The following is a 27067-nucleotide window of genomic DNA, read 5'->3' on the forward strand; positions in this document are numbered from 1 at the left end:
AGCATACAAAATTTAACCGTGTTGAAACGCAGGGGAACAGGAGGAAGTTAACGGTAGGCAACAGATAGAGCGCACACAAACACGAATACATGAACACACATCTCATAAACGCAACATTAAGAATTCAAACAACAACACTAACAACATTAATCAACAACAAACATTAAAGTTTTATGATGTATTTGGAATTTAATTTTTCACAAGACTCGTGAACACTTTCTGGATCGTTTTTTTCTACGAAGACAGAAAGTTCGTGAAATTTCTCCAGCATTTCTTTAATTTTTGCTGTTGGAATGTTCGCTGTTTGCTCCTCGTCCGCCTTCTTGCTCTATAGAGTTCGTTTTTATGCCCCTCGACCAACTCGTCATTCTCCTCCTCGCTGACCACTTCTTTTCATTCCCACTGGTAATTTTGTAATTTTCTTGGGAGGCATGATGATAAAACCAGAAGCAGCTGCTTCATCCACACTTGGAAAAACTCAAAATACCTACCGTCAGAACTCCATGACGACGGACGGCAATCAAAAGTACATAAAACAGAATCTTGAAACATGTATAGTGGTTGTTGTGAGACAGCCAATGAGGGCCCAGTAGAGTATAGTGAGGTTCTAAAGTGAGAACCAATGCATCCTGGACAATATTTTCAAGATAAAATAACGGATAAGTAAAGGCATTAGTTTTGGGGGGATTTCGTAACTTTGATCTTTTTCGTATCCCGAGGCAATCATTTGCATACAAAATGCTTTCTTAACCTGGAAATTTCATACCTAGAGGCATTCGTAAATAGAGGTATGACTGTATATAAATACTAACACATGTTACATCAACAGTCAAGTACTCACTTTAAAGTGATTTATTAATGACCAAATGTCTTTGTTTGAGAATTTAATGTGACTTAAGTGACCAGTCACATGTTTACACATCAAAATTTCAATAATGTTTTTCTATTACCTGCGGGAAAACCCCCCTACAGTTTGATTTGAGCGTATCCAAATTCTTTTGGTGGTGCCATTACGGTACTATACTGATTGACAAAATAATCATGTCCAATGATTATGCTAATGTCCATGTACAGTAGTAAATACATTTAAAATCACTGACCACACTTTATAAGCAAATTTATCACTGGTCATTGTTATTATTAGGGGTCGGTACTTCTAGACACTTCCTAATAAATTTGTGATGAAAACCACACTATCATAATTATCTTGCAACATACATTACAACAATTAAAGACATTACTCTGGTGGAAAATTTTGTTAGCAAATCTATTGGTTTCTTTAGTAAATAGTGACCTATTTTTTAAACTGGTACATTGATTCCTAGCTGTGGCATCTTGATAACCCATAGGCACACAAATTATAGCAATATGGTACCATACTAATAGTATATTGTCACACCCATAGTTTTATTTTACTGTCTTCCTCAGTGTGTGGGAAATAATTGGTCAAGCTGATGGTGGGTTGTCAGTCCTGCGTACGTTCCGTCTGCTTCGTGTTCTAAAGTTGGTCCGCTTCCTTCCTGCACTGAGGAGACAACTTGTAGTCCTGATGAAAACAATGGACAATGTGGCTACATTCTGTATGCTTCTGATGCTCTTCATCTTCACCTTTAGGTGAGTATTGATAAAGGAAATTACAATAAAAATACCAGGGATATCTATGCTGATGGTAACATGTTTTTGCCCCAATCTGTCTAGCATACTGGGTATGCATCTGTTTGGCTGCAAATTTAGTCTTGAGACGGATGATGGAGACACTATTCCTGACCGAAAGAATTTTGACACTCTACTGTGGGCCATTGTCACCGTATTTCAGGTCAGTTGATTGCACTTAAGTACAAATACATACATTATATAAATAAATATTGCAGTAGTGATAGTTTCTGACCTTTATATTGCAATGTACTTTCCATAAATCACAGCAAAATACCCCAACAGCAATCTTTTAGTAACACCTGCATCATCTATCAATATTGAAAATTGTATCAAACATTTTGCCCTGCCAATGTTGATCGTCTATTTTATTCCCTTCAACCTTTGCCTCTCAACATGTCAAAGGCATCCACAATCATAAACACATCCGAAGTGGTGCTGATCTTTACTAAACCACGAACCACTAACATATTTCATACCCAAGTTTCTATACAGTATACACGAGCCATCATTTTGAACTTAATGCACCCACTCTTTTAGCCACTCAGTGTAGACAGAGTATTTTAATGGCTTGACATCCAAACATTCTACTTACGTGTTCTATCTCTGAAACCTTTTAAGGCATGGCATTTTTAAAGCATACTTTGAAAATAAATAACATAAATCAATTTGAACCTCAATAAAGTCAACATGTGCTGCTTTGCCATCCAAAGTCAAAATGCGAAACTTGTGTTTATGTGCTTGCATATATAAGATGGATTCTCCTGAGCCAAGCTTCCTTGGCAAGTTCTTTGCTCATTAGTCAAAGGCTGTCAAGTAAATTGTTCTTATACGTGGCAACCACTTCTCTAGCACACTCTGATTCATTTTTCTATCCTCTGAGGAGATACTGTTAAGTCTCTCGGTCAACAATAGAACACCAATGGTGTCCCACTTTGCGGCACGGAGAAGAGAGATGCTGAAGAAGCATTTATGCATGGTTGACTGTCATGTACCAAAGTACTCTATACTTACTGTAGTTTTGTGGACAATACACTCACACACGATACAATAACATCCAAAGTTACACACCAACACGCACATGGATGCAGCTAAGCTCGCAGCACAGTGAAATACCTCCCTGCAACAGGGTTTGAATGGGTAGAAGGCTTTCATGCTGCATCACTAACTGTGTCCTAGTTTTAAATGCTTTTATCTCTGGCAATGGTTTAAAAGTGAGTGCAGACAAACACACACACAAACTGCACACTCACATGCTCACAGAACTTGCTTGTCATCTTACAGTAATCCCTTGTGGAAGAAGTTGAAGTACTGCTGCATGATGGCAGTCAAAGTAACAATCCCAAAATGTAAATCCCATAAATCCTGAAAAAGTGTAAACATTATCATTTTTTTGGGGCTGCATTTGTCTTTTCTAAGATTTGTAAAACACATCAACACATCCTTCTGCGCTGAATTTCAGTAAATGTATCACTCTTAGATATCCAATCCATTCAAAGCAAAATTGTGGCAGCAACCATACTTCAAATGGATTCAAATAGATAGTTCTGTCATTAATTTTCTGAATCGCTTATCCTCACAAGAGTCGCAGAGGGTGTTGGAGCCTATCCCAGCTAACTACGGGACACAGGAAATTAGACTTCCACTTCGCTCCTTTGCGTCGTCCTACCGTTAATTAGCCATCCAGGGAGCTCTATTTTGGGATAAGTGCAACAAGGTCAGCCCTCACTTAAATGGTATCTCAACTTCCACGTTGCTCCGCCTCGACATTCCGGCATCCTCACCGGCCAAAGTGCTCTATTTTCGGACAAGGTCTATAGCGTCCACCGTAACATTGCCTGGGCTTCGCATTTCTAAAAAAAAAATCCCCCTTTGCTGATGCTCTCTGCCGTCCAATTCCTGGCAAGTTTTATTTTCAAATAAGCGCCATGGTGTAAGGTCGCACTATTAAAAATCCACCCTAACAGGGGCTTCCGTCCGCTCAGAAAACTATTTTCAGATAAAAATGATGGTCACTGCCGGCTGGCCGCCATTTTTTTCTTCAGTGCTGAGTCCTCTGTCTTCCGCCATTTTCCTAGTGGCAAGCAGAAGACAGTTGAGTGGCTTCCGCTTGCGAGTTTCAGTGTGGATTCTCACATTTTTATGATTTTTTTTGTGCAAAGTGACTATTTCCCAAGTTGCTGTATGTGTGCCAAAATTTGTGTTATTGAATTTTCAGATTCTAACCCAGGAGGACTGGAACGTGGTGTTGTATAATGGTATGGCCTCCACATCCCCATGGGCAGCTCTCTACTTTGTTGCTCTGATGACATTTGGAAACTACGTGCTTTTCAACCTCCTGGTGGCTATATTGGTAGAGGGATTCCAAGCTGAGGTAAATGGCCTTATTTTAACATTTGATTGTTCTAGTCTTCCCTTTTCTCTCACTTATCTGAGGTCAGGCCGCGTAGGCAGCAGCTTCAGGAAAGATCCCAAGGCATTTCCTGGCCAGCTAAGAGACATTATCTCCCTACCTTTTCCTTTGTTGTTCTCACAACCTCCCCTCGGTGCTCGAAACACTTCCACAGGGAGGTGTCCAGGAGGCATCCTAATCAAATGCTCAAATCACTTCATGTGTAAAGAGCCCCTACTAATGTTCCCTCTAAGCTGCGCGCGTGCGCAATTGCACACTACTCTCGTCTTCTCTGCGCACAGCAAATCATATGCAGCACACAAAATAAAATTCCCAATTTTTAAAAAAAATATCTATTTTTTTTTTAGCTGTGAGGCCGACGCGCGAACCACTCATCCGCCGGGCCGCCCATTCATAGATATTAATCATTACACTTTATTATTACTAAATAATTTATTTGTAGTAGACATACACCTGCTTATGGCAGGTGTGATACTGGTGTGTGCCCATAGCGAGCAATGATGATGTTGCTCACACCGGTACTCAGTGTGCTCAGCGAGGTTGTCTTTCTGCCCAGAAAAACCAAAAATTAGAGGGAACATTGGCCCCTAGTGTACTCGAAGCCCATATATCGAAGCTTCTCACATTATTTCTAACGGAAAGCCTGTACACCCCGCGGGGGAAACTCAATTTGACTGCTTGTCCCTGGGATCTTGTTTTATATTCACTATCCAAAGCATAAATGGGGTAGTAACTAGATTGACCGGTAAAGAGAGCTTCGCCTTCACGCACGGCTCCTTCTTCACTACGATGAATCAATGCAGACACCACATCACTGCACACGTTGCACCAATTCGCCTGTCGATCTCCCGCCGATCCATTCTCCCCTCATTCGTGAACAGGACCCCGAGATACTTAAACTCCACTTGAGGAAAGACCTCATGCCTGATAGCATACCACCTTTTTCTTACTGAGGATCACATTTTCAGATTTGGAGGTGCTGATTCTCACCCCGGCCTCTTCACACTCAGTTGTGAATCACTCGAATGAGAGTTGTATTAGTCGTTATTTATATTTGTATTCTTTATTTTCAAATTACTTCTCAATTCCGGCAAATGAGATGCAAATACTAAGGCTGTTTCAGAAGAATGTCACAATAAATACAATTGATACTCAATTTTGACTGAGTGGCTGCCTCGTGGTGTAGAGGTTCACCCGTCTGACTTCAGTGCACAGGCACGGGTTCGATTCCCACTGGTGGCAGTATGATTGTGTGCGGATGGTCATCTGTCTCTCTGTGTGTCCTACGGCTGACTGGCAACCAGTCTAGGGTCTAGTCATCCTTTCGCCCGAAGTTAGCTGGGTTAGGCTCCAGCAACCCCACCAACACTTTTTCAAGGATGCGCGGTATGGAAGATGAATGAATGAACTTTTGATTGGAACTGTCACGTATGTATATATTAATATGTTTAAGATTGTAGTTGTTAGCTGCATTTGTGGATTGAACGATACCATAGTGGGAGATGGTTATGGTATTTTGTTGTCTTCAATTAGTTAAATCAGAGGGTTTATATTGCAATCATACAACATTGTTCCCGACAGAAGAAACAGTTACCTAGCCAAAGTGGGTTTATTGTGTTAGTATTGCCAGGACATATAATCAGAAATGTATGTTAACTTCTGATTAGCGCTGAATCACAGCAGTGTGCGGTGTTCTGGTCTTGTCTTGCTGTAAATAAACTCCCAACTGAGCCATTCCAGGGGCATAGGTGCAGGCGCGCAATTACAGAAATGTCCACATCAAGTGAGGGATCACTGTTTTTAAAATGGTACAAACTAAAACTAAAATTTTGGTTACCGAGAGCTACTCTTCAACTAGGATTCAATGTATGGAATCAAAGACTTGAATGTAATATTAATTGTGTCAGTTTGAAACTAAGTGTGTATGTCTTAGGGTGATGCAAACCGGTCAGAGTCAGATGAGGACAAAACGTCAGTGAACTTTGAGGAGGATGAAAATGTAGAACAGCTCAGAAACACTGGTAAGTGAACTTTTCATTATATATTCATGTTCATCCTCACTAATGCCTCATGACATGTTAGCCGCACTATTGCATCTGTTAAAAAGTCACATAAACCGTCCACAGAGTTAAAGATGTATACTCTGATGATGACAACCAATGGCCATGTTGACCTGCGTGGTTCAATGGCTCCTCCCATAATCATGCGAACGGCAGCAACACCAATGCCCACTCCCAAAAGCTCTCTGGGCCCAGAATCCTACCTGGAGGAGCAGATCATGGCAAGAGAGGGTATTCTACAATATGGAGAAGCCGGACCTTCCGATCCACACACCGTCCACCAAGGGTCTCGTCGGGGAAGCTCCACTTCAATGGATGCCTTAACATGTGATCAAAAATCTGTGGTGAGATAACTTCCAAATGACATCTCATTGATGTTCAATTGTCACACTTTTTATATAGAATCCAAAAACAAGCAATTGAGAGAAATATATATAACAAGTCTTACACTCTAACCAGGAAGAGGGCTGTATTAAGTCATTGTACTTATAGATGCTTACAGTACAGTCATACCTCTAATATAATAATAATAAGAAGAACAATAATAATAATAATAGTAGTAATAATGATAATAATAATAATACAAACATTAATAATAATAATAACACTAACAACAATAATAATAATAACACTAACAACAACAACAATAATAATAATAATAAAAATGATGGTTGATGCCGCCTCGTGGTGTAGAGATTTACTCGCCTGACTTCAGTGCGGTCAGGCGCGGGCTCAATTCCCGTATGATTGTGAGTATGGTCTCTCTGTGTGCCCTACGAGTGACTGGTGACCAGTCTGGGGTGTAGTGTGCCTTTCGCCCGAAGACTGCTGGGTTAGGCTTCGGCAACCCCCGCAAGCCTCTCGAAGATGAGCGGTATGGAAGATGAATGAATGATTGATGATGGGCGGCCTGGCGGCTTGAGTGGTTAGCGTGTCAGCCTCACAGCTCTCGGGTACTGGGTTCAAATTCAGGTCAGTCCACGTGTGTGGAGTTTGCATGTTCTCATCAGGCCTGTGTGGGTTTCCTTGGGGTACTCCAGTTTCCTCCCACATTCCAAAAACATGCATGATAGGCTGATTGGACACTCTAAATTGCCCCTAGGTATGAGGGTGAGCGTGAATGGTTGTCCGTCTCCTCGTGCCCTGCGATCGGTTGACAACCGACTATGGCCCGAAGTCAGCTGGGATAGGCTCCAGCACCCCCCACAACCCTTGTGAAGATAAAGCACTTCAGAAAATGAATGGATGCTTTAATAAATAAAAACAAATAAAAATAACTAATAATAATATTTACGGTGGAAAGATTAATACCATAGAACTACTATAATGTTTGTTATCTTTTACAGACTAATTAATTGTTTTATCCTTATGTAAAATGAATTTGAAAAAAAAGAAAAAAAGATAAATCAATGTTTTGTAGTGCTTTAGCTTTTTTGTTTTTTGAGTTCACAAAACTTCTGTTTTTGCAGAGCCACTCTAGTCCTGCAAGGCGGTCCCCACTTCTTCCACGTGGATCTAGCTCGTGGGGAAGTCGACGCTCTAGCTGGAATAGCCTAAGTAGAGCACCAAGCCTCAAAAGGAGAGACACTAGTGGCGAAAGAGAGAGTCTGTTGTCCGGAGAAAGAGGGGAGGACGAAGATGATGTGGATGCCAATGCTGATGTCGGCGGGTATGACAACAAAATCCACCCAGAGCCTTTCGAGCTGCTTCAGGCTCCCACTCTCTGCCCTGACACTGTGGCTCAGTATGGCGACTGCAACGGGGGTAGCATGACTTACAATTGCAACATGAACACTGACTCCAAAGATGACTCCTTGCCTGAAGATGACATTGATGATGACGTAAGTTACCCTGAGCCTTTATTATGGGAGAATCTTCAGGTAGATGTTTTAGAAATATCCAAACACTCCTGATTGAACTGTTGACATTCATTCATTCAATTTCCGAACCGCTTTATCCTCATTAGGATCGTGGGGGGTGCTGGAGCCTAAACCAGCTGACTGCTGGGCCAAGGTGGGGGACACCCTGAATCGGTGGCCAGCCGATGAACTGCGGACAGTCGGACCAAACCTTTTCTTGAAAATATACGTATGTCCCCACTGTCCTATAGAGGCTTGTACATCGATTAAAAGCGCTACACTTCAACTCACTTTGAACCTTGTTTATTGATAATCTAAAGTCATTTAAGGATTTTTATTGTCAGACAAATATATATGTCTAAGAAACAACAGGCCGGATATAGAATTTCTAGCAGACCTGCAGTGCTTCAATAAATACAGTGCTACCTTTTTTTCGTTTATTATCCGTACCCCACACCCTCGTGGGATCTAATCCCAGCTGACTTCGAGCGAAAGGCAGATTTTACCTTAGACTGGTCGCCAGTCAGTCATGGGGCGCAGAGAGACAAACAACCATTTGCACTCAGAATCATACCGCCACTGAGTGGGAATCAATTCAACGCTTGTCCACACCAAAGTCAGGCAAGTTTACCCCTATACCATCATTAGAAAATGAATTTGTTCCAGAAGTGGTTGCATAACTCCGGTTCCACTTTCTAAAAACATGCTTGGTAGGCTAGTTGGATACTCTAAATTGCCCCTAGGTATGAGTGCAAGCGTGAATTATTGTTCGTCTCCATGTGCCCTGCAATAGGCTGGTCACCAATTCAGGATGTCCTCATGCCTCATGCCTGATTTCAGTTGGGATAGGCTCCAGCGCCCCCTACAAACCATAGAGGACAAAGCAGTTCGGAAAATGAATGAATTAATTTGCTGCCACCTATCCATTTCAAATGGATTGGACATCCACTGGGGATAAACTCAAGGAAAGAGCTTTAATTTTCTCCCCATTCCATAATTGGATGCAAAGCTTCTGTGTGGAAACCTGATGTGGATTTAGTAGTCCGTGAAAGAATATGGATCCACTGTGGATGTCAATGCCCTATGTATCTTATTGCTTGCAAAGTGAATTTAGTTAGCTGTAAATTGTACCCAATCATCCATCTCCCTAAGGACATACTGACCCTTCTGTCGCTGAGCACATTCAGCCAGGAGCATGTGTGAGTATGCATTTGCAACATTGTGCAACAGTGCACATATAATGTCCCAGCTTAAATGTTTCTAAGGTTATGTGAGCAGCAGGTTCCTTTTGCTCGCTCATTTGGGGCACACATAACTGACAGGTGCACCCGTTGGTGCAGTCAGTCGTGTGGTGCGGCCAGTGTGGGATCGATTTCCACTCAGTGGGTATGTGATTGTGAGTGCAAATGGTTTGCTATTTCTGTGTGCACTGTTGACCGGTCGAGGGGGTAGTCCATCTTTGGCCTTAAGTCATCTGGGAGAAACCCCTTCACCCTATGTCCCTGACAAGGACAAGCAATGTTGAAAATGAATAATCATAAATGACAGTTTGTTGGGGTGGATTCAAATGGTCTTATTTTATCTTCGATGTTACTACTGTTTCCCAACCTTGAATGAACCAAGCCATATATTTCACTTTGGCAAATGTTCAAAGGCTCACTAAATGAAAATAGTTAGTATCTCAATTTACACAGAAATGTGAAATGTACACAAAAGGCCATTGTATCCGTTGTAACAAGTGGATACATACATTTCTTCTGAGAAATTGAATTTTGTTACGATATTTTCGTATGTCACTGGCATTGTTAGTTATCATTACATTATTATTATATGACACATTGTTGAGTTTAATTGAGTTTAATTTATTTGGATCAGAATAGTCCAATTTCATGTAACACATGATCACACATGATTATGAAATACCAAAATCAGCTAGAAGCCTAATGTATCATACTGTTTGTCATATCTATATTTATATGCATGTAAATATTGTTGTGTTTACTTTTAAAATACATTTTAACATGAACATAAGTTAAGGAATACAATCAATATTTATATGCATGTAAATATCGTTGTGTTCACTTTTAAAATACATGTTAACCTGAACATAAGTTAAGCAGTACAAGCAATGGTAGGCAGACTAACATTGCAGACTACTAGTGATGTACTGATGCAAAACTAACGGGGATCACTGCCAAACCTCACACATCAAATTAATTTGATATCTATTAACCTTAATGAAGGAGGCCTGGGGTAAAAGTGCTTACCACATCGGTTTCACAGTTCTGGGGTCCGGGGTTTGATCCCAGGTTGATCCTCACTCCGTGGCATTTTCATGTTCTCCCCAGGCTTGACTGAGTTTTCCCCGGATACTTCGGTTTCCTCCCACATCTCCAAAACATGCAGGGTTAAACGCTTTAAATTTCTCCTAGGGTTGAGTGTGAGCGTGAATAGTTTATCTCCTTGTCCCCTGCAATTGGCTGGCCACCTAATCAGGCTGTCCCCCGCCTGGTGCCCATAGTTAGCTGGGATAGGCTGCAGCACCCCCCATGACCATTGGGATAAGGATAAGCGGTTCGGATAAAAATCAATGAATAATTTTAATGGCAGCCAGCGAGTCAAAGCTTGTCAGAACAAGCCATGGTAATAGTTATGACTTTATATTCAATTGAGTATGCTGCAATTTATAATTGAAAGAAAAAAATCATACTTCTGTAAATTTCATTTATCACGAGTAGATGTCCAATCCATTTGAACACGTGGATGAAAGACAAAAAGATAAGCGGCATTTGATCCAGCCACAGTATTGGCATCGGCCATAATCACACAGTATTGGAATAGGGAGCCAAAAGTGTAACACAAATAAATAGTAAGTTGCAATGTGATGTTTGCCTCATACAGAGTTCTCTTTGTTTGGTGATCAAGAAAGAGCTCTGCAATATGAAACCTCGCTGGTGCAAAGAACATGAAGAATGGACGCTGTATTTGTTTTCACCAGAAAACCGGTTAGTGTTGTTTTAAAAAAAAAAAAAAAATTCAAGTTGTCTCTCTTATCTACTTGTTTCGAATGAAGTAAAATTCATGGGTCACTTTTTTGTCTATTTAGATTCCGTGTGTGGTGCCAAAGTGTGAGTTCTCACAAATTGTTTGACCACATAGTTCTGGTTTTCATCTTCCTCAACTGCATCACCATTGCTCTAGAAAGACCTAACATACAGCCTCAGAGCACAGTAAGACTTATTGATTGAATGTTTGATGTCATACAGAAAATATTTTGCCCATCCATCAATGTTTAATATAGCTGTCCAATAAGCAGGACAATTCTACACGTCTCTTCCCAACATGCTTTCAATGCAAAATAGTATGAGTCCAACAATGAGTGTCTTTTAATTATATTTTATTTTGCTGTAGCAAGACTTGCTGTCCCACTTAACTTTTTTTTCTCTAATTCTTTTTCAGAGAAAATATTTACCGTATTTTTCTGACTATAAGTCCCACCTAAGTTTAAGTTGCACCAGCCAAAGAATGCACAATGAAAAAAAAAAAATATATATATATATATATATATAAATTTATATATATATATATATATATATATATATATATATATATATATATATATATATATATATATATATATATATATATATATATATTTCTTTTCATTGTGCATTCTTTGGCTGGTCACGCTATAGTATAAGTCACATTTTTGAGGGGCAGTTTTTTAATTGATCAGAAACCAAGAACAAACATTAAAGTAAAAGTGAAATAGGGAGCAACAGACAAAATAGGCACATGTAACATAATAACATTTTTTTAATAACAATAGCCTAAAGTAATACAACATAACGGTTATGTTATAGAATGATAAAAATAAGACATATTAATCACACTAGAGTCTCAGGCCCACTTATAGTCCAGAAAATAGGTCAGGTCTGGTATTGTTTGATGCATTGTTATACAATTTTATGCTGTTCTTAGTAATCTTAACTGCTTTGTTCAACTCTAGGAGAGGATATTTCTTGGTGTGTCCAACCATGTTTTCACTGTGATCTTCCTAGCAGAGATGACAATAAAGGTGAATACTGCTTTTTGTCTTTCATCTCAGTTATAGTTAAGATGATTGATGCCAACCAGTGTTATTTACTTCCATCTCAGGTGGTGGCACTTGGGTTCTGCTTTGGGAAGCAGAGCTACCTTCAGTCCAGTTGGAATGTTCTGGATGGTATATTGGTGCTTGTGTCTATGATCGACATTCTGGTCTCTCTCGCTTATTCTGGTGGCAACCGGATCCTTGGCATCCTCCGAGTTCTACGCTTGCTACGTACATTGCGCCCACTCAGGTACATAGTGCGTTGCTATACTTGTAATATCCTATGTGTCATTGAAAGGAATTCCAGCATGCTCGCATAAGAAAATGGATTACACAATTCAAAATATTACATTTTCATGCATGAATTATTAATTATTTATTGTTTTATAATCGTTAAAGGGCTCCAATTTGCCTCAATGCCTGCCATTGACAACTATTGAGTTAATTTCAGTCTATTTCATTTTGCCAAAAATAGTGCCCTCAATGACACTGAACAGGATGTCTATCACCATTAATCCTATGGAATCACAATAATACTATGAAAAAAGGGAATCTAATTTAAAAAATGTTACTGTGACCAGTGCGCATATCTATTTAGTTGGTTTTAATCTTATTAATGTAGATTTTATGAATGTTTTGTTAATTCTTTTAATTATATATACTTATAAACATAGAGAAAATACAATAATAAATCAAAATTAATTAAAAACAATGGAGCCTCAATATACAAAAACATTCCATTTCACAACCAACCTCATAACGTGAATATGTTTGTATCATGAAGGTATTTTCTCCATATAATTTATTGAATTCTAGTTAACATGTGAAACCCTTCTCCTGACCCCCTATGTTACACCTAAATATTAATTTATGACATATTGTGATCCTTCTTCACTTCGCGGCTTGAACTTTCGTGGCTTCACTACATTGCAGATTATTTTCTGAAGTATATTTCAAAAAAGTTAATAAAAAACGAAACGGTCTTCCGCTTGGTAGTAAAAATATGGCGGAAGACAGAGGACTGTCAGTCAACTCAGCACCGTGAAAAAAAATGGCGGCAGTTTTATCCAAAAATAACGCTTTCGGAGTGGCCAGTTGAGGGTGGACTTTTATCAGAAATGTGATCCCCGTGCGACTTAACGCCGTGGCGCTTATTTGAAAATAGAATCTGCTCAGCAAACTGGACGGCAGAGAGCATCGAAGAAGGGGGATTTTTTTCAGAAATGCATGCCCCGGGCGACGCTACAGTGGACGTTGTGGTCCTAAACCGAAAATAGACAGAAAATTATTGTTTTGTGGTATGCTTTTTACAAATTTAAGTCTTGTGAAAATCGGTTCATACAATGAAGGTTAACCTACTCCTTGCACACTCCTTGAAAACAATATTTTTTTAAATTTCAGGGTTATTAGCCGAGCTCCAGGATTAAAATTAGTTGTGGAGACGCTCATCACTTCTCTTCGGCCCATCGGGAACATTGTACTGATCTGCTGTGCTTTCTTCATTGTGTTTGGCATCTTGGGTGTGCAGGTAGTACACTTTTAATATGGTCAGCAAAATAACCAGTAGGTGTCTGCATAAATGTGTGGGACATCCTTCTCTTCTTGAATTCAGTTATCAAATGGATAAAGGCCATTGTTTAAAAAAATACCTTTTGGTTCTTCTTAGTTATTCAAAGGGAAATTCTACCACTGTGAAGGTCTTAACACCAAAAACATTACCAACAAGTCAGACTGTCTGCAAGCCAACTACGGTTGGATACGAAGGAAGTACAACTTTGACAACTTGATTCAGGTATGGAGAAGCCAAGAATTAATGAAGGAACGCCAGTAATGTCTGTTTAAAGAAAAGTAGTTTCAGAGAGACAAATTGTGTTGTCAAATAAATATTAAAGAAGAACAGGTTTGACAAGTATTAATCTTCTCTTTCTTTCTTATACAGGCTCTGATGTCTTTATTTGTTCTCTCATGTAAGGACGGCTGGGTTAATATTATGTATGATGGCCTGGATGCGGTGGGAGTGGACCAACAGGTAATGTTGTCTTCATTCTGGATGAACTATAAGAACTGACAACTATTGCAACCCATCATTTTTTAAAGAGTTTTTATCCGACGTGATTGATTTTCTGCTGCATACGTAAGGTCAGGTTATATACAGCATAAACTTACAAACAGCTTCAATGGGACAAAATAGCTAAATAAGTTAATAACTATCTCTTCTCAAATTACTTACAAATATTCATTCATTCATTTTCTGAACCGCTTTATCCTCATTAGGGTCGCAGGGGGTGCTGGAGCCAGAGGCGGGGGACACCCTGAATCGGTGGGCAGCCGATCGCAGGGCACAAGGAGGCAGACAATCATTCATACTCTCACACATACTTAGGGGCAATTTAGAGTGTCCAATCAGCCTACCATGCTTGTTTTTTGAACGTGAGAGGAAACCGGAGTATCCGGAGGGAACCCATGCAGTCTCCGGGAGAACATGCAAACTTCACAAAGGTGGACCGACCTGGATTTGAACCCAGGACCTCAGAGTTGTGAGGCCGACTTGCTACCACAATTCATAAAATAAAATAAAAAAAACTCGTCAAGAACAAATATTATGCAAACAATTTTTACAGAACATAAATACATTAAATAAAAAAAACAGGTGGCAAGGATATATTTTTCTTCTCCTTATTCTTCTGATCAATGCCAGATTGATAGAAACTACCATTAGGCGCAAACCACCATCTATTGTACAAGAGTGTGTAGGGTAAAATGTGTACAGTTGAAATCATGTATTTTAATTGAATTGTTTGTATATTATTTGTTCCTGAATAATAAAATTAAAAAAAATTCTGCAGACCGTAAAAACGTAAGATATAAAACTCACTCACAAATTTACACTTTGTCTATATATTGCTTTGTGCGGAGGCACCAAGGCGGTAGTTATATTCCCAATGTCTTTTTCTATGGAATTGAGTCAACTTCTGGGTTGTCCGTTTGTATTTGCGCTGTAGCTTTTTGCATTCGTCTTGAGGACAATTGGTTTGTGTTGGGCTATTTGCATTTTTTTTCGGACCTATTTGCACTGATGCTATTTTTTGTGTTTTGAAATGGCGTTGTGTTGTGGCAATTTGCACTTGTGCTCGAAAGGTTTTGATAATGCTTCCTTGACACCATAAAAAAACCAAGGAATTGTATATCAAAGTGGAACCTTGTGTTAAATGTCCCAAGATATTCTTAATTCATATATACATTTTCCATAGTACTCATCCTCACAGTCGCGGGCCAAAATAGTATTATTATTTTATTTTTGCCATGACCAATGATTGCTGATGCTTGGAATAAAATGTTATAGATTTAATATGCACATGTTGAGTAAATGAACCCTTTCTCTCTCTCTCTCTTATTCAGCCTGTGAGGAATCACAACCCATGGATGTTGCTCTACTTCATCTCCTTTCTGCTCATCGTCAGCTTTTTCGTCCTCAATATGTTCGTCGGCGTAGTGGTGGAGAATTTCCACAAGTGTCGGCAGGACCAAGAAGAGGAGGAGGCCCGCTTGCGAGAGGAGAAAAGGCTCAAAATCATAGAAAAAAAGCGCAGGAGTAAGGAGAATAGAGGGGCTGGTCGGTAGTCTATTTTTCTGAGCACTGCCTGCTTTCAGAGCCTGAAAAAAAGCAAGATGAAGGGACATCAATTGATTCAAATAGGGAGAGTTTTACAGACTGGCGAGCTCACCCAAACAGTGATTACTGACAAGGCGTGGGCTACACCACTCTGTTGCATGTAATTGCATGATTGCTGCCCAACCTTCCCTGAACATTGCATGCAAAATCACAAGAAATCTAATATGGCATTCCAGTCATCCATGATGATAACATTCGCATGTGCAACATTTTAAAACCAAAACAAAAGAGCAGCTCTTTCATATTGACAACATTGAAAAAAATTATAATAATATTTTTTTTTTTTAAATCGTAGATTGGGTTGGACTGTTGTTGTACAAATGATTTTGCTCCCGATAGCAATTTTGACACCTGGCTCTGTGGTATCGGCCCCATCCGACAATGTCAGTTTTTTTTCTCTTTTTTAAATATACCATATTTTCCGTACCGGAGAGCCTAACTAAAATACTTTTTTCAAAAGTCGGCACTCCGCCTTATAATCAGATGTGCCTTATATATGGATCAATATTGGTTAATCATTGTTTGAAATTCCCTTTAGCACAGCTTTACCTCGTCGATGCATAACACAACTCCTGACCATATTACTACAGCACCATATGATGGATGTATACACAATGTCCTTGTACTACTACCTCCACTACTACCAACTACCAGCACTACTACTGCATTTTACAATCCGGTGCACCTTAAGTATGAAACACATTTTGAGATAGTCCATTCATTGATGGTGCGCCTTATAATCCAGTGCACCTTTAGTGTGGTAAATATGGTATACATTTTTTCTTTAAAAACTATATCTCAGCATACTTGACTGTAAAGTAATAACTGTAGTGGCTGGATCAGATGCTGCTTATTTTATTGTCTTCCATCCAGTTGTTCAAATTGATTGAACATCTACTAGTGATAAATGAAATTTACAGAAGTATGATGGGACGCTTCACAATTGATTCTCTAATTATCTTGTGAAGGGAAACAAGTGATCTATTCTTTTATGATGTAGCTGGCAGCCATATTGGTAAGGGTGACCCGTTATTTCTCAGTGCTCCCTGATAACATAATTTTATTGCCATATTAGTACAGCTAATGCTATCAGTGTCAGTGCAACTCTTAATGCATTGGTACTTTTCCAAAATGTTTTTTCTTTCTTCCAAAGCCACCAAAAAAACAAAGAAAAACAAAAACACACACATTTGATGCATCCCCTGCATGCGCAAACAATTTGGGAACATATTTGGCTAAATCTAATATTAGATTATTATTATTTTTACCAAAATTGAATGTCCCTTTGTTATACTTTGTGCAAGCCAGAAGTGTGTCATCATAAGGGTAGTAGGTTTCCTGGTAACATGCTTTGACTGGCAGACTCAGAAACATAGCGGGTATTGTCGCTGCTACACTGTATGTTAAAGAGTCTATATCTGTGTGCAATTAATGAATATTCAACATGCTGGCAGAAACACACCACTTACTGTGCTCAGCAGGTTTAAAATACAACTATTGCAATAAGCAATATAAAATGCTTTTAAATCAGAAGGCAGTATGTGGTGTAATCAATTTTTTTCTTACTGCGTATAAGCAATTTAGGTTTCTTTAAAAGCTTGTGATTGTCCTAATCAATATTTCATGATGATTCTTAATCACTTAATTTTATTTTTATTTTAGTCTCAACAGTATTATAAAGTCGATTAAATATAGAATATTACTTAGGAAGAAATTGAACAAAACCTAAGTGAATGAATCTATGTATAAAAGCATGCAAGCACGTTGAAGACAGACACACTCATTCATAAGCACATCCCATATCATTCATGGACATTTGATTGTGCACTCAAAATGAAATCTATATTGCTTATATTTTGGGTAACTTTGACAATCTAACACCTGTTCACCCACAGTCCAAAGTTTTAAGACAGAGTCAGATAAGAAAGTGTCTCAAAACTTTGAAACAGGGGTGTCTTATATGGAAAGTTGCCATTTAAAGAGACTCTGTTTGTAATCTAAATAACTGATGTGAATCATAATTCTTTAAGTCATTCACTGCTACTGAGAGTTATTGAAATCAAATCAATTTCAATTGGAAAGACTGCAATAGACGTCAATTCCAATTTTCACTGGTGATCCTTCAATTGCTCCTAGACCTCCTAGCAAAATGGACATCAATCACCATCAATGGCAGTCATTGAGTAAATATACAAGTACTACAGTTGTTGTAAAGTGCGGTATATCACAATCAATGACAAAAAGTTTTAATTGGCGATATTTGAAAGCTATTAATGTTAATTATTAGCTATTTGTGCTTTAGGTTTTGCTAATGGATATGTTCATTATTATGGTTACCTTATTAACAACATGAGACAAGCAAACATTTTTGAAACTGCATTTAATTGGATGAAAACCACAACAATAGTAGTAATTTTCTAAATTCATATCGCTCTGTGTCTAAACCCCACACGTATTAAATCTCAGGTATTTCTAATTGTACAGTGAGTCAGACTGTCTTTAAAAGTCACAAAATATAAACTATGTTTTAAAATACATTGTAAAACAAACGAACAGACATCAAATTTACAATACAAACAGCAGTGCTTGCCAGAATCTTACAGTAAAAAAAGAAACGAACAAAAAAGAATTAAAAAAAAAATAACATTTAGAAAAACTCTAAATTACATATATACTGTTTTAGTAGCCGTCAATTTTCAGGTAGAATTTCATGGATGTATTGGTTGGGGAGAAATGTAATTGCTTACATTTTAGAAGAAAAATCATGCAGACGGGGAAAAAGTACCTGTCACAGCAAAATTGTAGCTTCAAGGACTGAAATGGGACTCTACTATATTGCAGAAAAGTAATACTGCAGTACCTCAACAATCCCATCATTTTCCCCATGTCCCTGTCTGTGCGCAGTGCAAAAATGTTTATATTTATTATTTAAACCACCAAGACTCATATTTGATATTTCTTCCTCACTCTTAGTTTACTTACATGTCTATCTTTGTTGTTGTTATTGTCTTTAATCCAGAGGCTAAACAGAGACCCTATTATGCTGATTACTCCACCCCGCGTTTGACTATCCATTCACTGTGCACCAGTCATTACCTGGACCTCTTCATCACCTTTATCATATGCATCAATGTGTTCACCATGAGTATTGAGCACTACAATCAACCACAGGTAAGATCTTCACATGTGCACACAAAGATTATAGGGATAAGTTAAATAGCTTCAAGTACCCAGTTTGAATTAACAGTTTTTTTCTCCCATTGCCTCCAGAAGTGAACATTTGCATTGTAGTACATGTTACAACTATACATGGAAGGAATGAGTATCATTGAATGTTTGCCTATGTGTGTCCAGTATTTGGAGGAAGTTCTGAAGTACTGTAACTACGTGTTTACCTTCATCTTTGTCATCGAGGCCCTGCTTAAACTTGTGGCATTTGGGATACAACGATTTTTCAAAGACAGGTAACAACATCTGGATGCATAGGAATGCATTTGAATAAGTGGTGATATGTCACAGCAAGGCTTGAGTGGTTAGCACATCAGCCTCACAGCTCTGGGGTCCTGGGTTCAAGTCCAGGTCTGTCCACCTGTGTGTAGTTTGCATGTTCTCCCCGGGCCTGCGTGGGTTTTCTCTGGGAACTCCGGTTTCCTCCCAAATGTAAATAAAAAATATGCGTGATAAGGTGATTGGACACTCTAAATTGCTCTGAGGTGGGCATGAATGGTTTTCCGTCTCCTCATGCCCTGCGATCAGCTGACCACCGATTCAGGGTGTGACCCGCCTCTGCTGGGTTGGCTGAAGCAGTTCAGAAAATGAATGAATGATTGTCATGGCCATTTAAGAATATGAAAGTGTATGATAAAGTTAGGCTTTTCATTAAAATTTGATGCACATCTCATCTCGTTTTCTGAACCGCTTTATCCTCATTAGGGACACGGGGGGTGCTGGAGCCAATCCCAGCTGTCTCCGGGCCAGAAGCGGAGGACACCCTGAATCGGTGGCCAGCCGATCGCAGGACACAAGGAGACGGACAACCATGCACACTCATACCCATACCTAAGGGGAATTTAGAGTGTCCAATCAGCCTACCATGCATGTTTTTGGAATATGGGAGGAAAACGGAGTACGTGGAGGAAACCCACGCAGGCCCGGGGAGAACGTGCAAACTCCACACAGGTGGACCGACCTGGACTTGAACCCAGGACCCCAGAGCTGTGAGGCCGACGCATTAAAACATTCTGATTTCTTTTTTTTTGCTCAGGTGGAACCAATTAGATATTACAATTGTGGCATTGTCCATCATGGGCATAATCCTTGAGGAACTGAAAATGAGTGCAGCTCTTCCAATAAATCCAACTATCATCCGGATTATGAGAGTGCTAAGGATTGCACGAGGTAGATACACCCGCATGCACACATACTTGTGCGTTTAACTTACTGCAACAGTTTCAAACATGCATAGTTACAGACAAAACACTGTTCCATTTTCAATGAATTGGTCTATAAATATGATTGATTTACCACAAATAATGTAAATTAATTCACCTGTTGTAATCACTGATTTACAATGAGAGCCAGAACAATTAAATGTCATCTCGTTAGATGGAAGAAGACTGTACCATTCACCTGTATTTCCACTTACTTCCTGTTATAGTTAGTGTTAAAAGAAAGATACACTTTTTGCACCGGTTAATCGTAATATAACATAAACAAATTTAAATGAACTTGGATTTCGATGCAGACACACTCAAAAATAAGTTTAATCTAACCTTACACTAAACTTAATTCTAATTTTGTTTTACATTTTATACCTTTCTTCTCCCGGCCGGGTTGGCTGTTTGCCCCGCCTCCACCCTGACTTTCACTATCGATGGGCCGTTTGCTTTTGTATTCCTTCAAAATATTCCGAAAATGATGCACACAAATGTCCTCACAACAGGATAACGCACGGCCACTTGCCAACGAGAAGTAATATATACTCCTCGTACTAGCAATCGCTACGCCATTCACGCTGAGTGACGAAAAAAAACACTGAAAAAAATGCAACGCTACGCCCAGTGCTCGCAGATATCTGTTATACACGAAAGAGATGCGGAAAAAAAGAGTGTGCTAAAATCATAAACAGCCTCATGTCTTGGCCACCTGGCTTGCTCGTATCTCGAAATTTGTCTCGTATCTAGAGATAATTATTAGCTCGAAATTTTACTCGTATCTCTAAATGCTCGTATGTCGGGGGGCTCGTATGTCGAGGTACCACTGTATGCACCTTGACTCAATTAACATTAGGGAAACCTGTATTACAACAATAGTAAAGAATAATTGTGACATTGTTAATGGAGCAACAACAACTAACATAGAAAACCATAACCTAAAAAATAAAGTACAAATTGGACTTTGCTTTATGAAAATGGCGTAGTGCTTATAGTTTTACAGCCGAAAGAGACAGAAATCGTTAATAGACACCAGCGAACTCTATAATGAAGTACGCTGTTAATGGTTTCTCTACAGTGCTTAAACTTCTGAAAATGGCCACAGGCATGAGGTCTCTGTTGGACACTGTCATGCAAGCGCTGCCACAGGTAGGCAATTTATTTTTTATTCTATAGCTGACCATTCAGCAGGATTTCAAACCTGGTCCCAGCAACGGCTAAATGATGCACATGTGGTTAAAGACTCGATTGCTCAGCTCTTTCCTAAATTCCATGTATGAGGTGATAGAGGGCAGACATTTTTAATATTTTAATGAACTTCAAATAGAAGGACACATTCTAATACTCTGATAAGGAAATATCCATCTTTTTAACGAGAAAATGAACTGCCCTTCGGTAGCTGAAGCTCAAACAAACATGTATGAAACAAACTGTCACATGTACTATTTTCGATGTGAAAATCCAGACCAGCATGAGTCCATGTAAAGCGAAGAGACGTTTTAAACAATTTTTTAGTAATTTTGTGGACACATGCAAGCATGCGCTTCAGAAAGAATGCTGGTTGTTGAGCTTTGGTTACGTTTATAGTATGTCTTAATAGATAAATCCTATTTTGGGGAGGATGGGGAGGGCATAGCAGTGTGGCGTTTTAGAACATAGTCTTCTAGCTTTGAGGCTCTATGTTTTTCTTCAGCATTGGAACTAATTTCTTAGTTTTTACTCTCCTCCATCTTGCAAGGAATCCTTTCAAGCATTAACTGTCTACAGTAGCATCCCTCAAGTCACAACTGTGTAATACTATATAACTATAACATATTTCTGTCGCTTCTGCTATTTCACACTGTTCCTGAGCAATGCAAATTGAGCTAATTATCCCCTGATGATGATTTTAAGTCACTTAATTGATCAGATTGTAGTTCACATTCTGTAAAATGTTGGCTTTAAAGCCATATATAAGAAGAAGCCAAGATCAGATTTGAAAAGTTCTGATTGAATATGACTTGACCGGTTCAGAGGACCGTGAAAGATTTCGACTCAAGTCAATTAAAGGAAAAAAGATCCGATTTGGGTCACTTCAAGCTGCAGTCAAAATGTAGTTTTATTCGGACCACTAAGTAAGCTTTTTCAGATATCCTTAATCCTTTCAAGGACAGTTGTCACCACAGTGTACAAATATTCAAAAGTTGACATTAAGACCATTTAAACTTTATACATTCACAGAGCAAGTGACTGTTTTTGGTGATTTAAAAAAACATTTTGTGGACACTCATGTTTCAGTGTCATTGACGTCAAAAGACATCCAATCCATTTTTGACTGGGGGGATGTTCGATAAATTGGTTAAATGAATCATAGTTTGTTTATGAAAAGGTTTCCCCTACCTGATTTATGTAATTGGGGCTCAACTCAAAGTGCACATAGTATGAAGAAGTACAAGCAAATCTCAAGAGTGGAATAGAATTTCTAGTTAGACCAGTGAGAACTGCACTGTGAAATTAGCACTAGGAGACTCCCTTCCATCCAATCATTTTTTGTCCATTCGTGAACATCACCCGTCAACTATTGCTATACTACGGGTTTGATTTTAATATATTAATAACAAACTAATGTTTTTTCATCATAGAACATAGCTCAGACTCAAATAGAATTACTAAAAAGGTAAAGATTAAATCAAAGTGAATCTGGATCTTTACATTTATACTTAAGTTGGGTATTCCCTATGTGGATATTTACGGAAATGATAAGAAACTGAGCAATGAAGTCTTGGTTAAGTACTTGCTACAAAATGTTTTTTGAAAACTTTGCGATGTTTCATCATAACGGAACTTTAAATATTGTATTCTCCACATATAAGGCACAACTAAAAGGCCTTTCTCAAAAACAAGTAGTATGCCTTATAATACGATTTGCCTTATAATCCGATTTGCCTCATATGTGGAACAACATTGGTTAATCATGGTGTGGAAAACATAAATATTTTAGCAGAACTTCATCTAGTGGATGTATAACACAACCCCCAACCACAATAACTACTATTACTATTAATACAACTACGACTGCTACACCTTTTGATTGCAGTGTGTCTTATAAATGAATAATTTATAAAAATTAGGCCAGTCATTGAAGGTGAGCCTTATACTCACATGCACCTTATGATGCTGAAAACATAGTAGATAGAAGAGATGTTTATGCAACATTTTATGAGGCAACTTGGAAAATGTTCATCTCGTGAAAAATGTTTACACTTTGCTGGAAATATAGTATATTAGGATGGTGATAGTTTTCAGTTAGCCCAGCAATATCGAATTAATAGTAATTTACTGGGGGGATTTCAACATTTTTAGAATACAGTAATACTTTGATAAACAAGCTTAATGCGTTCTGGGATCAAGCCTGTATGTCAATTTACTCGTATCTCTAATCAATTTCTCCCGTAAAAATGAACTAAATACAAATTAATCTGTTCCCAACCTCTGAAAAACACCAAAAACAGGATACTAAAATGGAAAAACATCTTTTTATTTGTTCTAATTCACCACCTACTCACAAGGTAACAAATACTTATCTAGACGTTATGATCTTCAATACTAAAATGTGACATTATTCAGCACAGACAGGATGAGAGAGAGAGAAAGTATGCTAAGTAAGTGTGCTCGTAACATAACATAAAATTAAAATTTAAATAAAATGAACTTAGATTAATGTACACACACAAAACTAAGTTTTAATCTTATGTTACACTAAATTTAAACCTTTTTGTGCGGAAATATGTTAATGTATTACACCGCGGCTTTCCAGTCGGAACTTCCTGGCCTCTCCATGCGTCAGAACCAAGTCTTCATTTTTTAAAAATTATTGAACCAGCCAAGACTTGCTTTGAAGGGTTTTGCTGGTGTCTTTTTCAGATGCTTGCTTTGCTTTCAAGTCCATGTAGATTCCGCTGGCTCTTTCGCAGATTACCGACTCGGTCACGCCATCTCCCGCTAACTTTATCTTTTAATCATATGAAAGGAACGCTCCATCTCGTTATGAATGTCAATGCAAAGCTTGGAAATGATGGTTTTCCCTTCATTGCACTTGCTTGCTATGGAACCATTGTTTTTCCCTTAATTTTCCACTGATTCATGCAAAAAAATGCAACCTGTATGGCCGGTGCTCGTAGATATCTTTACGCGAGGGAGATGCTGTGAGAAAAACAGATGTAATGTTGTTCTGATTAGCATCCTCTCGCATACTCGGCCACCCAAACGGCTGCATCGGGAACCATCTGGTATGCTCGTATGTCAAATTTGTCTCGTATCTCAAGGCAAAAATTTTCCTCGTATGTTGGGACACTCGTATGTCAAGGTATTACTGTATAAGCATAGAAGAATGGAAAGTACATTGGTTAACAAACGAGTGACTTAAACCATTCGTTCTCTTCAACAGTCAGTTCCATTTTATCACTTGCACATTTGCTCTATTGAAGAGAGAACTAGCATGTATTTTACCTGCAGGTGGGAAATCTTGGTCTCCTCTTCATGCTGCTTTTCTTCATTTATGCCGCTCTGGGAGTGGAGCTCTTTGGCAAGCTTGGTATGTCAAAATGCATCACCATACTCCCATCTGCTTCTCTGCCACAATAATGTTAGGGAGCTCTTCTGTAGCAGAACAAAATCTAATTTGCATGATCACATTTTTTCAAATTGCTTCCCCAATAGGCCATCTCCACCAAACATTTTTTTCTTCAACAATACACATTAGGTTGTGTTATTGTTGGAGTATAGGAATCTAATTTTCTGTTTCTGTCACAAAATAAAATGAGGGATTTTCACCATTCAATACAGTAGGGAATTGATTCTTACGAACGCCTCACTTTAGAATTTACTTTCTTATTATTCTTACAATATTAGCAACTGTGTTTGTGTTTGCGCTTCCTGAATAAATGAAACTATGCTTTTGTGTTTAGAGTGTACTGACAACAACCCCTGTGAAGGTCTGAGTCGTCATGCTACCTTTGAAAATTTTGGGATGGCCTTCCTCACTCTGTTTCGAGTGTCCACTGGAGACAATTGGAACGGCATTATGAAAGTATTAGCACTCACAGATTTGCACAAGAATTTGCACCCTCATATTATAAAAAATGACCTCCAAAAGTAATCATAGTGTAATACAGAACTGAGCAGTCTAAGTACTTTCAAAATCTTGACTTTTACATCACAAAAATAATAATAATGATGTTACCTGCGACATAGTGAATCATATGAGGCAGGCCGTGTTATAAAAGACAAGAACAATCTGGTGAATAGACTGATATTTCAATATTGTGTACACTATAGTATGATCCATGCAACGGTAGATTAGGAAATGGTCTTGTAGAGCCAGTTGTGTTCCAACTGAGGCGAGGTTAGACCATACTTAAAGCAGATCAGAAGTGTTATCTTATCAGAGAGGTTTGGAATTGTAAACATCATTTTTCTCTCTAGTTATTATGGGCTCTGCTTTGTTTCCCATGCCTTCAATGTCTATTTTCTGGGTTTATCGCCTCTTATACCATCCCTTGTTAATACAGAAGAGAATTAGGGGCAGTGAAGAACAAAAAAGAAAGTTTTTAACTTCAGTTCTAAACTTTAACTCAGACAGAGCCTGACTTTTAAGTGAGAACTCTAACTTATTTCTCCGAATTCTGACATTAAAGTTAGAATTATGAAGCGAAAGTCAGAGTTTTTTAAGATGAGAATACTGCCCAGTTTTTTCAAAAGTGAGATTACTGCCCACTGTTTTTAAAAGTGAGAATTCTTGCTTATTTTAAAGAATTATTACTTTTAAGTCTGACTTTAAAGTCAGAAAAAGTAAGAATACTTCATTTATAATGAGAAGTATCAGAAAAAAGTCAGAATTCGGAACTTAAAACATTTCTGCCACAGTGGACATTAGTTATATAATTTGAGCATGAAAGGGGCTTAAAGAAGATGGGGATAAAGTCAGAATTCTCACTGTAAAAGTGATAATCCAGCAGACTGTATTTTATTTTTCTTTACCGGCTCAAATCTTTTTCCATACCTTCTTGTCTTTACTTTTTTTTTTGAATGATTAACTCAGGACACACTGCGAGAATGTCATCCAGAGGAGCGCCACTGTCTCTCCTACCTACCCTGGGTCTCTCCTCTATACTTTGTAACCTTTGTGCTCATGGCCCAGTTTGTTCTGGTTAATGTGGTGGTTGCTGTGTTGATGAAGCATCTAGAAGAAAGCAATAAGGTAGTTTCTCACCCACTTTTTGAATCATCTTGCATTATGAAAGTCATTGTTAGGGTCACACATTATTTTTGATAAACTTCAAATATCTCAATTTTTTTTCTATCTTCAATTTTTCCTAGGAGGCAAAAGAGGATGCAGAAATTGATGCAGAAATTGCTATGGAAATGGCGATGGAACAACAACGCAAATTGAGTACAACTTCCAAGAACAGTTCAGGGGCGGGTACCTTTGTTGGGCCATGTCCACAGTCGCCTGGCCAGGTAGAAACCACATCATTTACACTCTGTCATGTGACTTACATTCTGTTTTCTGACTTTTGAATGAAATCATAGTCTCTTTTGCTACTGAATAAACACATTGACATTCAAGCAAACCATTGCACTAGTTCACCTAGTCCCAACATTTTGTGATGGAATATACTCAGTAACAGGACAAGCTACTGTTTATGTCTAAGCTTCACTCATGTCTAGTGAATACCTTAGCCCAGTTCGGAGCAGGTGTCTTTTACCTTTGCAATGTGAAAGGGGGGCGGCCCGGCGGATTAGTGGTTAGTGTGTCGGCGTCACAGTGGGGGGACCTTTCTGTGTGGAGTTTGCATGTTCTCCCTGGTCCTGTGTGGGTTTTCTCCAGGTACTCTGGTTTCCT

General features: G+C 38.7%; 1 protein-coding gene across 2 annotated transcripts in view; it reads left to right on the forward strand.

Annotated features, from left to right (window-relative positions):
• cacna1ha (calcium channel, voltage-dependent, T type, alpha 1H subunit a) overlaps window positions 1–27067 on the forward strand; it is a 99465-nt gene that overhangs the window by 57640 nt on the left and 14758 nt on the right. Inside the window, exons 14-35 of one of the 2 annotated variants that reach the window (XM_077618423.1) lie at window positions 1429–1614; window positions 1699–1816; window positions 3872–4027; window positions 6000–6087; window positions 6193–6470; window positions 7596–7967; window positions 10887–10990; window positions 11092–11215; window positions 11995–12063; window positions 12144–12328; window positions 13480–13606; window positions 13745–13870; window positions 14018–14107; window positions 15478–15691; window positions 18771–18922; window positions 19106–19215; window positions 20016–20149; window positions 21263–21333; window positions 24679–24757; window positions 25131–25252; window positions 26264–26422; window positions 26542–26682. In XM_077618423.1, the coding sequence (XP_077474549.1) occupies window positions 1429–1614; window positions 1699–1816; window positions 3872–4027; window positions 6000–6087; window positions 6193–6470; window positions 7596–7967; window positions 10887–10990; window positions 11092–11215; window positions 11995–12063; window positions 12144–12328; window positions 13480–13606; window positions 13745–13870; window positions 14018–14107; window positions 15478–15691; window positions 18771–18922; window positions 19106–19215; window positions 20016–20149; window positions 21263–21333; window positions 24679–24757; window positions 25131–25252; window positions 26264–26422; window positions 26542–26682 (3205 nt within the window). The remainder of the gene's footprint in view (window positions 1–1428; window positions 1615–1698; window positions 1817–3871; window positions 4028–5999; window positions 6088–6192; window positions 6471–7595; window positions 7968–10886; window positions 10991–11091; window positions 11216–11994; window positions 12064–12143; window positions 12329–13479; window positions 13607–13744; window positions 13871–14017; window positions 14108–15477; window positions 15692–18770; window positions 18923–19105; window positions 19216–20015; window positions 20150–21262; window positions 21334–24678; window positions 24758–25130; window positions 25253–26263; window positions 26423–26541; window positions 26683–27067) is intronic. The other variant, XM_077618424.1, reaches the window with a different exon arrangement.

Source organism: Stigmatopora argus, chromosome 14 (assembly GCF_051989625.1).
Source record: "Stigmatopora argus isolate UIUO_Sarg chromosome 14, RoL_Sarg_1.0, whole genome shotgun sequence".
NCBI lineage: Eukaryota > Metazoa > Chordata > Actinopteri > Syngnathiformes > Syngnathidae > Stigmatopora > Stigmatopora argus.